This window comes from Penicillium arizonense (assembly GCF_001773325.1).
Source record: "Penicillium arizonense strain CBS 141311 chromosome Unknown PENARI_contig111, whole genome shotgun sequence".
NCBI lineage: Eukaryota > Fungi > Ascomycota > Eurotiomycetes > Eurotiales > Aspergillaceae > Penicillium > Penicillium arizonense.
Genome location: NW_019173388.1, coordinates 1 through 13,136, shown reverse-complemented (window position 1 = coordinate 13,136; position 13,136 = coordinate 1). Strand labels below are relative to the sequence as shown.

The window sequence follows — 13,136 nt, the reverse complement described above, 5'->3', positions numbered from 1 at the left end:
AATCGGTTCCATGCCTGGAACGCCGGCCCACTAAGGAAAGTTGCAATCTCCGCGTCCGTGAGACCGATTTCGCGAAAGACCTCAACCATGATTTTCTCGAAGCCCACCCAGGCGAGTGGCAGGTTCACGCCGCGGAGGGCAAGCCAGTCTAGTTGCAACTCCCAGTCTTCCCATGACCAGAAAGCAGCAGTGTAGGAGAATGTTACTAGCGAATGTTAGCTAGAGAACAATGCGGCACAGTTGCCGTGGGAATCCAACCAGTGTTGAAGTGATAACGCCACGGCACAGTGCTAGAGCCACTGATGGGACTAGCAAGTTGCGGCAGCTTGGCGGGCGCAAGGTCCAGGTGACTGCCAATGTACCAGTAGATATCGACGTGGGCAACAGCGGTGAGATAGCGATGGAGACTATTGATTCAGATCAGCATGGATAGGAATAATGATGACGACAAGGGGTTATGAATACCCTGAAGACAACGCACTGAGTGAGCTACCCTGCACAAGAACTGTGCCATTGGCAGCGGTGCTCACGACATACTGGTCGTAGCTGTTCGCAATTTGGGTAGCATTTACTAGTGTGAAACGAAAGCTGTCAGCATGGTTCGGCAGTCGACGCTGGACGAGATTGTAAATGCCCTCAGTGGACTGAGCGGCCACTGTGGACGCGGCACACAGCCAGAGCAGCGATTGAGACCACCGCATGGCGACAGGGAAGCAAGTGCCGTAGAGAGAGAGACTTGAAGAGAGCCAGTCTGGAGAACTGACTTCACAGGAGGATCAACAACTAGGCCTTATACTTTTCTTATTGTTCGAGAAATCCACGACCTGATGCTCCACCGCCAAGGACTGGCCGCGTTTTTAACGTTTAATTAAACTTAAGCTTTTGTCTTCCCTCTCAAATCGACTAGTTAGTTCCAGCATGTGCTGTCAATACCCCTGTTACATTCCCCCGATTAATTTCTGTAACTTTCCAACCAAAACGTGGGTCAATCAAGGGTGGTTGGACCCCTCAAGCCATGCGAGGTCGTGGCGCTAGCCGCGAAAGAAACTATGAAAGTCGTACGGAGACTTGTTTTGATTTCGGGAGAAAGTCCTTCCGCCCCTGCACTCCGTGGCTCTTGATGGCTCGTCACCCACGCAACAAAGGTGTCTTCGCCGTCAATACTCCTGCGAGACGTCTCATTGAACATCCTCCCTGCATTAGACTTGCCTTGTCATCCTGCACGAGGGCGCGGATGTAATCTAGAATGATCAGCGAAATTTTCTCCGCGGACAGATGGGGACTTACATGCGGCGTCAAACACGGGAAAGGAAATCTAACGATTGGCAGTCGGCATCTAGAAACCTTCCCCGAGCCCAAACTCACACAGTAGTACAGTGATGTTGTAGAGTAACGCCACCATTAGCAGTCCGAGTTTCGACCAATATTGCAGGAACCCAAGTGCCAGCTTATGTGCTCCTCGACGCCACGATGTGGCGTGGCTTGGAGCAGGAACGTCAGGGAACCAGAGTCAAGGTGAGGCCTGGGGCCTTGAAGACTGGATTCGGTGGATGCTTGATTAATCTGACCTTATTTTGCTGCGTCGAACACGCTCTCCCGCACACATTTATGGACAACGTCCACGAATAGTCCAGAATCGTATTGGACATACAGTACTGTAAGATAGGAAGGACGCCATCTTCGAACATTTTGAACTAGGCCGCCTCGATCTTCAGCTATACTACGAAGACAAAAGTGGCTGCATATTGATCGTCATACCACACCCTAAGGGCTCGCATCAGCCCCGTCGGGCCCTGGGTTATATCAAATACGAGAAGAAGTCAGGTCGAGTCACATTGGCGAACTCTTGTGCTCAGTTTCAGCATGAAGCTTTGCAGCTTGGGCACACGTCCAAACAAGGCAAAAAGAAACTTGCAGGGTGTCATGGGGAAATGGTAGCTTTGGTGATGTCCTGAAATGGTTACAAGGTGAAGATCGCTACAAGCAACTGTAACTGGAGGTTTTCTGTGCAGGGACCATGCGGGTCACGTTTCTGTTGCGTGATATGTCCGTCGAAGAAAGCTAATGAGCGCCTCCAGACAGATGCAGCCGACGATGTGTCTCGGTTGCGTCCTCGCATTGAGAGGGACGTCACCGTTGAGATCTGGACAATGCGCGACAAAAAGGCACAGCCAGTTGGCTTGATGATTTTATGAACTGGATGGAAGCAACATTGGATATCCGCAGTCACTCTTTTCCCTCACACATTATCGAAACCGGAACGGAGATCTAATTCCGGACCGAGGATTCCTGGGAAAGGTCTACTACCTCAAGGGAACGCTTCTTCCTGAGTCTGCTTCCAGGTCCAGGACGTTGTTTGGTTACAATTTCGCAATGGAAAATTTAGTTGGGACAGACGAGACTGCTTGACAAGCATGAAGAAGCCGACATTGTGCGGCGCATATGGGAGTCTGCCATTCGAAAGCACCAGACGACCATGCTCCCGATCTACATCAATATCCTCCGAAACTTCCCCAAGCAGCCGATGTTGAGTCGGCCGACCAGCTATTGGGAGATTCCACGAGGAATATTATATGGAAGCGTCCTCTGAGTGAAGCCGATAATAAGATACTCTACTATAGCGAGAAATACCATGCCAAGGGTGGTGGTAAAGATTGCTAGAGTAGGGGTTGTGGTGGGCTGACATCGTACAGGGTATTGCCATGATCTCCAAAATCTTGAAAAGGAAACCCGCAATGCTCCCTCGAATGCTTTGGGTTGTGCTACGTCCAAGGTCAGCAATAAGAACGGCAGAAGAAAAGCAGATTGAGGTGTTCAGGGATGCGGAGTTATGCGCCCCGCCAGAATCGACGTTCGCAAGGGCGATACGGAGAGCTCTGCGCGCATGTATAGCCATGTTCAAACAGACGGGGCACATGACTATATACTTTGTGCAAAACGACATTAGCGATGTCGATTTCTCTTTCGATTCAAATCGAGATACATTGAAGATCCATCACAAGTGGTTGGACTTCGATACGCTGCACCGAAAATATTCGTGCAGAGATCCCGGCAACGTGGCAGTACAAGATGCAGTATTTTTCTGTGATCATATTATTGAAGAGATCCTGAGGATGTTATCAGCAACTATTTTCTCAACCGCATCTACCCCCTACCACGGAGAAATGGAAATGATACGAAATGGCTTTGGGAACACATCGGCTGGATCTGGGAGCTGTTGCACTCCTGCGACCCTACTTCTGGGTCCTAGAGTCAACTTTTTGCCTCCGAGGGATGAGCAATATCCTCCCTAGACACCTTCACCAGACCTGCGCACAAACCTGAGTTATTCGATCACTCCCAGAAGGCCAAGCCATAGCCTCAGGAACCGAAATTACGCCTCCAGGAATAAAATAAGCCGTCAACAGGAACTTACTTTGGTTCCCCGAGGTGGGAAAAAAGGCTCTAGAAGCTACGTCGGGCTTCCGGAGAGTTATATGACCCCAAAAGGCGGCTTATAGGCTCCCAGAAGCCATATCAAAGCCTCTGGGAGCAAGAGGACTCCCAGGGCCAAGATGGCACGAAGGTCTATTAGATTTACCAATCAAGTTATGGAAATCCTGTCTTCCAATGCCCGATCATCGCTTTAAATTTTAGAATCTTTTACTCGGAGAATAGCGCGCGCACAGCTGGGTAAGAACAAACAGTATCCCTGTTGTCGTATTGATAAAGGGCCTGAACTAGCGAGATCTTACCGAGCGTTTTGAGAGCATTAGCCCTGAAGTGGAGAAACAGCTACTGACATGCCCCATTTTACCAATGGGGTAACTTACTGAGGTTTGCGATCACCACAGCAGTCAATTGGTGCAGTCAGTAGACAAGAATTTGTTTAATTTTTAGCGGGCTATTGGCAGTTTAGTTGACAATAGTGATAGTGATCAACGAGTATGTTGGGGGAGTTAATCAGGCCTCACAGTGTTGAGGATCAGAACCCAAGTATTCAAGTCCATGAACTTTTCGGATCCGAGACCATTTGAAAGCCTGTATGATCGTGGTAAAAGCATCGCTGCATTGGTCACAGCATAATGAGTGAGTTCGGCTTCTTACAGATCTCATTCTACCCGAGTCGTCAACTCAACGCCTTTTTCTACTGCTCGTATAATCAGTTGGGAAGATACAATGCGTATGTAGATGCTGTGGCATTCACAGATGTATTGTTGGTGACATTGGGTGCCATGAGCAGGTACAGTGTGATATGGAGCTGTCTGTCAACGTTCAGCAGCTCACTGGTAATGAACGCTCTTTGAGGAGATATATATTTCAACCAGACACTTCCACGTTCGTTGAAAGCCTCAGAAACCCGATAAGCAGAACATTGTAGAATTTACAGCCATCAAAAAGAAAACTTAGGAAAAAAAAAAACGAAAATATATATAAACCCAATGTATCGTGATGGTCACAAGTTCAAAAATTGAGTCAACGTATGGCCAAGCTTCGACGGGTTGACGGGTCGAGCACCCGCAGTCTAGACGGACAGGCCCACAGCTCAACACAACCAACACAACACTAAAGCGAGGCTAGGAAAAAAAAGTCCATGATTTCTAGGGATGAAATTGTAGGCACTTTTCGGTGATTCAACGGTGAGTCGCTCACAGATGAGGTGATCAGAACAAGAAATATGAGCTTGTCATTGCGGATTGAATATCTCCCACAAAGCCTCAATTTAAGAGGGCCGTGAAGGATTCAACAGTCAGCCAACGTTTCTTGACCGACTCAGCATTCCTTTTTCTCAACACGACTCTTGCTCGTCTCTCCCGCTGAGCATCTAGAGGCATCAAAAATGTCGCTGCAAATAGTTGCGGTAAAAAGAAGACATGGGTTTCAATAGGCCTCAATTAGGATAGGTGTCCTTCAATGGTTCCTACCAAGCTTGTAATTGACAGAAGCCGAGAAGTCTATAAATACGTCCTCTACCCCCGGCAGTTTGCTCTACAATTCTATCATTTGGCTACACAAAGAGCAGGCTTTGCGTTGGAGGTACTTGATAAGTTCTTCTTTTGGACTCCTACTGGAATTTCCACTGTACTGACATCTATAGATACATCGTGGACCTGAAACAGGACCCGTGAGAGATGTAATTGCCACCCTATACCACTGCTACCCATGTCAGCCGATCAAAGAGAAAAAGCTTGGTTAGCGTATGTTTTTTGCGAACATCTCTCTCCGCCGTAGCAGCCAACTGAACTGATCTACTGTCCCGGCCCTGGATCTATCCCAGATGCCAAAGGACGACTTACAGGTATGTAAATCTCAGCACGATACTGTCCAAATTCAACTGACTTCAAAGACTATGCGAAACAATCAGATCCGTGCATTCCGTCCAATATACACCAGCGCAAAGCCACGGAGCGCTTTCCCGTGTCTTCTTTCAGAACACGTGAGTCATGGAATACCTCTCCGGTCTACAAGCTAATGATGGGCAGGAAACCGTGGACAGCGCACCAGAGTGAGTCCGAACCAGCGGTGCCGTCAGTGCTCCACGCAAAACCGACTTACACAATATTTCTGGCCCTGCCGCTTTAAACAGGCCCATGCAGCATGTCCTATATTAAATACTGCAACCCAAGGCCGCGGGCCAAGAACAGGACGCATAAGCTCGAGACCTTTGTTCTCCACGACAAGTTGAGTGGAATATCGCGCCTGCTGCTGCGCCGAGTCCGATGATTTCTGCCAAGTCTGTGCCCCAGACACGAACACCACTGACATCTCCATGCCATTGTAGGAGCAGCCCATCGCCAACTGCGAAAACTCTTGTGGCGAGTAATCTATTCCCGCCGAGGTCAGATCAGACACGACGACGCGCTCCATCGCGTCTACTGCCCTCCTCCTCACCGCCTTCACACCCTGCCTTCACACCTGAACGGCGGAGTGCCTCAACCTCTCGCCGTCTACACGAAGCGGTCTCCCATTACGACTGTCCAATTTCTTGTCACAGGTTGGTTCGAAACGGGAACTTGCCCGGTGCAGCGCGGCTTCTTCGAAGCGACAGCCGGAGAATGCGACGAACCTGGATAAAACAACATGGCATGATTGGTGACTGCATTGCCGAAGAGAATTAGAAGTGATCTAGTTGGTAAGCGGTTATGATCACAATCCTGATCGATCATCTGTCTCAAGCGTACACTCGGGGGATTCTTCATGAAAAACGTAAAGTACAACACCTCGTCCAGCTGGATCAACGCTTGCTGACTCGGACCTCACCACAGGAAGACACCCTCAGATTCTCACACTCGAATGCGAAGTGAGCAAATGTCGTGTCTGCTCGACCTCCCCTACAGCAATTCCATGGTATGCTCTGTTTCTTCCACATGGCTACTGGTGGCATCGACGCGTCGCTACCTCGAACTTCGCCCAGTCGATTTGGTTCATCAGATCATGCGTTGGTATGCCTACCTGATGCAAGACCCAATGGAGCGCATAGCAGTGTCTGTTTCCCGGCATTTGAACACCCACAGGGGATAGCCTACTTGCGGCTTGGATCCTTGGCGTCCAGTGGGTGACCATCGTTGTCCTCAGATGGCATCTAGCGTCTTTCGAGCCTGAAAATCCGAAGACACCGGGAGGAGCCGATGTTTCGTCTTGCTAGAGCCGTATTTTCGTACACGGCGAGGTTGTTCGTCGAGTCTGCTTGCAAGGAGAATGTGAGGCGAAAGTCCCGTCATCTCTAGCCGAATCAACTAACAATAAACATCTCAGCTTCGAATCGATGGACAAGACCGAGGACGGCCAAACGAAAGAGAGAACCCATGACCCAAGAACCACGTCTGATAGAGTCCCCCTGATCCCTCTTACTCTCCGCGTTGCTGAGCTTGTCGACATGTGCGAGCGAGCGGGAACCACTCGGACATACACGGAGCTGCATGCTATCAGGTTTTTTTGTCTTTTCCCTGTTAGACAGAAGGTTGGAAGATTTGATTCCTAAGCTTGCGTTTTTCTATCCCAGCCCGAGCACTATGTGCAAAGCCCATCTACTTTGGATGTCACTGCAGCTGCAGGTCAGTCAAGCTATGCTGTATCTTTTGCCCATACCGTCCTCTAATATATCGCTATTGGCGACGCAAGCAGGTCTTGCCAGCAAATCGCCAAAGTCTCTACGTCCCCCGAGCCCACTATTCTTTGAGCGTCGCTGATGTTTCAAACTCATCGCGTCCCGGAGGACATCTGACATATCACTGTTCGAGCTATTCACAGTGAAAGGTGGGTTTGATGTTTGTAACAGCACCACAAGAGCCCTCGGGTTGTAGGACCTCTTTGACTATCCCGTACAAACTACACTGAATTTTCTACCCCTAATAAGCGCTCATGTCATATTTGCTTTGGAAGGAGTTTAAGCGGATGCCTGCTAGGACCACACCTGTGTTAGAGCACCCCTGTGCGGATATCCCCCGACCTTGAACGGCTGTCGTGGAGAGATGTTTTTACCAGTTCTGGTTTTAGATGGCTAGTTGGACCCCAATTGGACTTCAACCGTGCTATATCAGCAGCGGAGCATGCTGTATCGCATGGCTCAGGAATACGTCCACAGAAAGTAAGTACCGTTTCTTCATCGCTGTAGTGGACATTCTACGAGAGCTTGGGCGGACTGTGAATCGTAAGTACTGATGGAAAATTATTCATAAAGTTGCGACGGCTCCTACATGTAGAAGGAGCTGATCAGATATTCTTGAGCCAAAGCTTCCCAATGACAGGTTTGAACACGAGGGAAAGCTACTCTCACTCTCGCAATCGCTATATGATGTAGGCATTCTAGTGTAGAATAGGTTCAAGTCACTAGCAATAGTCATCGCAAGCAATTTCTTTGACGACGCAAGAAAAGAGCCTATCGCATAATCATCTTGAATTGAGCCCACGATTCGGATTTTCAAGACACATCACATGGCTCTACACCCGTAGGTCTGATCTTGAGCGTACAGTATGTTGCGTGATCATAGCTGAGCATTTTTTGAACTGAATCATCTTAATTGAGTTGGAGGCTGCACATCAGGGAGTGACGAAAGGGGATCAAAATCGCCTTGCGGAATCAAAACAATGCAATTGAAGTTTCTATGATGCGGGTGACATGGCAAGAAACCGCGCTGCCTCCATGAGACGTTGGCCACCCCTCTCTTCACCGCCCGACCATTCACTACAACAGTGATGTTTCGCTACACACATTTCACCACATCGACATCAACACATCAACGCATCAACACATCAACACATCAACACATCACCAACTCTCACCGACTCTCACCGACTCTCACCGACTCTCACCGACTCTCACCAACTCTCACCAACTCTCACCAACACTCACCAACACTCACCAACACTCACCAACACTCACCAACACTCACCAACACTCACCAACACTTACCAACACTCACCAACACTCACCAACACTCACCAACATCACAACAAACATTCCATCAAAACAAGCATCCCAGCACAACACTCTCGTCTCTGTTTGCTCTACGCCAGAATGAGAGTGCCAATTCCATTACGGCGAAGGGACTATCGGACCGCAAACTATCAATGCAGAACAATTGGGAATACGTCCTTTGGTAACAAGGACACTTCAGTTGTGATTTATAATTTTGGCCATTAAATTTGGGATGATCTATCTAGGGCTCATTCTATCTATCCAATGATGATCCTTCGGAATACAAAACAGATGAGGAAGATGTTGGGCAGGTCTTTGCTTCTTCGAATACTCTTGAATACTCGGATACTGGTCCCCAGCACCACGGAGAGGTGCCTGCACATTGCTATGGAGCCATAGCAAGTCATTGGCGAGCCAAGTCTTGCATGACTGGGCGCATTTTTACAGTCACAGGGCTCATTGGCTGTGAGGGAGCACATTTTTACATACACAGGGCTCATTAGCTGTGAGGGAGCGCAAGTCTTACATCGCTGGACTCGTGGCAGCGACATCCGTGGTCACGGAAGCTCTGGAGTCCTTGGTTACGCAGCATCTCCCTGCGAGGATTGTTGTTCACGCAGACCTATCCTGGAATTTCGCACTTGGCTGATCACTGCTTATCTGACTATTTCCATATCGGCTTTAGCAGAGCAAGGGTCCACCTTCCGACTTCCCCGAAATTATTCCACCCTTAGCTTCCCTGCTCCACTATTGATCGAGTTCGGTTCGGGAGAAGCCTTCCGGGTGTTCCAGGCCATCCCGTGGCTTACAAACTGTAGCTTTGCTTCTTCAGATCATCAAGAGGAGGACAAAACCAGTATTACGCAGGCTTAGTCAAGACACATCGAGCGAAGGCACATGTTTTTCGGTAATCAGATCTCGTAAAGAGGTATTCGAAAACAGATTACCCTAGACACACTTGTTTTCTTTCTCAAAGACCCAGTAATGGGCCAGGTCTAAATCGCCAAGGTCTGAAAATACAATGAGGCCAATCATACATCTATGTTGCCTCCAAAAGGAAACAATGCCTAGTCGTATATAGCTTAGCGTTATCATAGTGGGGCTATGGGGCTATGAATGTGTATTTGAGGTAATCCACTAGACTGAAAACTCCGATTTTTAGGTGACGTTATATTGGGATCAACAGCCCGGGCTGGGGGCTAAAAAATCATAGCAAGAAGCTCCTTTTAAATCGCGTCGACTTGACTGTCAGTCAATATTTGAAAAGTTTGTTCTTCCGAAGACATCCCTCCGGTCGTTGCCATTGCAACCACAAGGACGAGTCGGGAGGAAGCCAAATTATTTGTGTTCTTGCCTCATTCTCCATCTTCTATCTGGCTTGCCATAATGCCAAATGCAACCAAGTCCAGTCGAAATTTGACTGATTTGTGTCGACCAGTTAAGAGACGACGTCTTCAACGTGAAATCGATACTATTCTTTCGGTGAGTCAGGCACTTCACCCTTAGTTCCCTCCTAGAAGACAAACTAACTCTGCTAGGAGTCCGATGGAACAATCGAGGACCACCAGCTTTGCGACCATTTGATCGACACCACTACAGATTCAAATAAAAGGCTCAGATCCGAACTCGCAGAAACCCGGGGGCAATTGGCAAGAGTTCAAAGAGACTACGATGAACTGGAATCTGATCACTCACAGTGTCCCTACTGGATTCAGAGGAACGAGTCTCTTGCTACGACTTTGGATGATCGTTGCGAGAAGCTCGAGAAAGAGAACGAAAGACTCCAAAATATTTGCGATGAGTTGACCTCTGAAATTCGACATCTTCGTACTCAAAACTACGATGAAGTCGACAATACGGATAGGGAGGGGCAGGATGATATTCAGTAACCATTTCATGAATGAAAGTCGAGTGATATTCGCAATTGGTTATTTTTCTTGGTCCGAGCTGCTCACCGGCTGAAGCTTTAGTTGAAAACTATGAGAGGTCAGATCGACCACAGAGGGGACGAGTACGTTGTGAAACGACTTCGTGCTCACTACAAGGATTAATAAGATTCTGTCCAACCATCGCCCCTTCTTCGCATGACCAAGCGTCTGGCAGTAACGAAGAATGCAAATATGGAGATGGCTATCACCAATTGCAGGACATCTTCGTTAGCTGACCGGCAAGGCCTTAGGATCGAAAGGTGATTGAAAGGCTCGTCACTCTTAGTGGAACGAAAACGATATGAGATCGTTGGTGTAGCAACCGAATGTGATATGCAGGCTACCCCCGGTTATATATTACTTTCCTCGTAGTGATACTTTGAGTATCGCGTTCCGCTTCTTAAGCGCGCTTAGGGTCACGCCAAGGCCTGTCATGACCGCCTAATATCCGTGGTCACAGCTATGCTGCTTTCATGGCGCGCAGCTCCGAAATCGGTTTGACGCTTCGACGGAGTCCCAAGACCACTTCTGCAATCTTGGTCGTGGAAGGACTGTAGAATCTACCCTGTGCTGCTTTTCCATATTATCCAACTATTTGGATCTACTGTTGGACATGTCGCCCACTTCCCCTCGCAACTCCCTCGGTAAATCCCTCAACCTTGGCAGTCCAGTAGGATGTGATCGGTTCCTAGGTAGGGATCCAGAGAGCCGCCGTGTTTAACTCACTGGTAAGATGCGGCCGATCTGGCCCACGTGACTACCTATTCCTACTGCCCAAAAGATTTAGGTGGAAAATCAAGAACGGGAGGCATTTTAAAGAGACTATCCACGAGCATAGGGAGCTGGTCAAGGGAAATGGGCAGGTAGCTCTTTACTTTCCAATCTTCGTAGTATGATCGACGATCCATGGCTCCAGCGTGGGGGCCAAAGTTAGAGAGGCCTGGCCAATCTTTAGGCGCTGACGGTGATCGAAACGGTCGGGATCTGCCGCAGCAGGGCCATATTCCGTACAACAATTTCAGAATTTGTGGAAAATAGCTAAAGGCATTGAGAAGCTCCTATCCGCACTACCCGATACGCCATACCGGCAGGAAGTAAAAGCGAATTCTTTGGGTTTGTCCATCGTTTGGTTGTACCCTGAGAAAGATACTTGGTCGCTAGTGGGTAGCCGGGGCAAATTCCGATATTCCCGATACGCCAAACCATCAACGGCCCGCGTGCCCGGAGATTGACTGGAATTATCTTGACCCTCTGGAGACTGTATATGGTTTCCGAGACCTACATCACTTGCTGCAATGGTAACATAGACCCTAGCGGTTTCCTAAGGATGTGGTCTTGCGCATTGGTGTACTGCATAGGGGCAGGTTAAATGAATTGAGCTGAGCAGTCCGGCTTCCTTTCTTTCGTTAACCTCTACGGTCAAGCGCTTGGGACGCGATTGTCTTTTCTTTTTCACCGAGGTAAATGATATATCAATCACGTCGCCTGTCCCTCTTTATCATACACGTTGAGTTTTTTTCAACATGCCCTCCTTGCTTTCACTTCCTCCAGAGATCGTCGCGCAGATATGTGGTTACCTCGCACTTAACGACCTACCTAGCGTTTATGAGCTGGCCCTAACAAGCAAACATTGCCACGCCACCGCTAGCAAATACCGGTTTCCCCATGTCAAACTTACTATCGTGACTGTGGATCCCAATCCGGGGACTCGGAGTTGAACACCAGGCTTTGGATTTTTGGACGACGCCAGCGGTCTTCCATAGCTGCATATTTTCATTCTTACGAAAATATTTTACTTTTACCTCAATCCAAGTTCAATTTCGACGAGGGGCCAGGGGAAATGATTTTACACACACATACTGTACCTCCAAGCGGGAAACTAAAAATAATACACCTCCTGGCTGAGTGACGAGTCGACAAATACAGTGATATTACTTGAAAGGTGGGATATCATGGCAGGTATCTAATAAAAATACAGTACGGTTACTGGCCTCCAATATTGTGGAAAAAGCAGATGGCATTAGACTTTGATGTTCGCGAAACATGAAGCAACTGACTTATGGTAGAGCTACCAAACTAAGGAAGGGGGAGGCTTGGAACAAAAATCAAAAGTCCACCACTCACTTGCGTCCTCACACAGCGAGTGAACTAAGACTTAAGAGACCGAAAATGACAACTTTAAGCGTAGGCAAACAATGACCGTTGACTGCCTTCATATCTAACAATCCATTGTAGAGCTCGGGAAGATCGACGAATCCGAAGAGGTCGCAGCGGTCGATGCCGCTGCCGCAACTGACACATGGCCGGATGTAGCGTCAGATGAAGTTGGCAGAGGTCTTGTGCTTGAAGTCGAGGTACATATACTGACACCGACGGTACAGGAGCTGCCCTTTTGAAGAGATTTATGGATTCTGCAGCTCGCTTCGTCTCCCTGGTCGTTGTGAAAGTAAAGCAGACCACTTTGATACACTTCAACCCACGCAGAATGTTGGTAAGAGCCACACAAATTGACTTTAACTGGGTTGGACTCGGATCTTGTATCATAGTGTTTTGTACTCAGATCTTGAAGCTGTTAGAAATGCTCTTCATCGTCAGTGGGTTTCTTACTGGAGCAGAAGGCGCCTTCAAGAGGTGCAAATGGCTCTGAGACACCAGTGCAGTTGAAATTTTCCGTGGAATACATGAAGCACTGGCCTTCATAGTCAATGATCTGAAGGGTCCCTCCGAGAGCCACTGAGATGGAAGTGAAAAAAGCCAGCAAAAGACTCATGTTCATACTGATCTTAGAGATGGACTATCAGAGTTCAGTT

The 13,136-nt window shown here is 48.3% G+C and overlaps 7 protein-coding genes across 7 annotated transcripts; 4 read left to right on the top strand and 3 right to left on the bottom strand.

The window, feature by feature from the left end:
• Positions 1 to 23: 23 nt before the first annotated feature.
• PENARI_c111G11012 (uncharacterized protein) lies at positions 24 to 701 on the bottom strand (the record flags this gene model as incomplete). Its single annotated transcript, XM_022637895.1, has 3 exons — positions 24 to 205; positions 259 to 407; positions 466 to 701. Coding segments are annotated over 3 exons (567 nt in total), but the record flags the coding sequence as incomplete, so codon positions are not given.
• Positions 702 to 1,470: 769 nt separating this feature from the next.
• On the top strand, positions 1,471 to 2,195 carry PENARI_c111G07357 (uncharacterized protein; the record flags this gene model as incomplete). Its single annotated transcript, XM_022637893.1, has 2 exons — positions 1,471 to 1,515; positions 2,079 to 2,195. 2 exons carry the CDS (start codon positions 1,471 to 1,473, stop codon positions 2,193 to 2,195), a joined length of 162 nt encoding a protein of 53 aa, XP_022482251.1.
• A 3,313-nt stretch (positions 2,196 to 5,508) lies between these two features.
• On the bottom strand, positions 5,509 to 5,847 carry PENARI_c111G03804 (uncharacterized protein; the record flags this gene model as incomplete). Its single annotated transcript, XM_022637892.1, has 1 exon — positions 5,509 to 5,847. The coding sequence occupies one exon, from the start codon at positions 5,845 to 5,847 to the stop codon at positions 5,509 to 5,511; it is 339 nt and encodes a 112-aa protein (XP_022482250.1).
• Positions 5,848 to 8,175: 2,328 nt separating this feature from the next.
• On the top strand, positions 8,176 to 9,047 carry PENARI_c111G00221 (uncharacterized protein; the record flags this gene model as incomplete). The annotated part of the gene is made up of 3 exons (XM_022637890.1): positions 8,176 to 8,571; positions 8,644 to 8,769; positions 8,892 to 9,047. 3 exons carry the CDS (start codon positions 8,176 to 8,178, stop codon positions 9,045 to 9,047), a joined length of 678 nt encoding a protein of 225 aa, XP_022482248.1.
• A 737-nt stretch (positions 9,048 to 9,784) lies between these two features.
• PENARI_c111G08783 (uncharacterized protein) lies at positions 9,785 to 10,287 on the top strand (the record flags this gene model as incomplete). Its single annotated transcript, XM_022637894.1, has 2 exons — positions 9,785 to 9,880; positions 9,937 to 10,287. The coding sequence occupies 2 exons, from the start codon at positions 9,785 to 9,787 to the stop codon at positions 10,285 to 10,287; spliced, it is 447 nt and encodes a 148-aa protein (XP_022482253.1).
• A 2,208-nt stretch (positions 10,288 to 12,495) lies between these two features.
• Positions 12,496 to 12,722, top strand: PENARI_c111G03151 (uncharacterized protein; the record flags this gene model as incomplete). Its single annotated transcript, XM_022637891.1, has 3 exons — positions 12,496 to 12,510; positions 12,564 to 12,680; positions 12,708 to 12,722. 3 exons carry the CDS (start codon positions 12,496 to 12,498, stop codon positions 12,720 to 12,722), a joined length of 147 nt encoding a protein of 48 aa, XP_022482252.1.
• Positions 12,723 to 12,898: 176 nt separating this feature from the next.
• On the bottom strand, positions 12,899 to 13,120 carry PENARI_c111G12286 (uncharacterized protein; the record flags this gene model as incomplete). The annotated part of the gene is made up of 1 exon (XM_022637896.1): positions 12,899 to 13,120. A coding segment is annotated over one exon (222 nt), but the record flags the coding sequence as incomplete, so codon positions are not given.
• Positions 13,121 to 13,136: the final 16 nt, after the last annotated feature.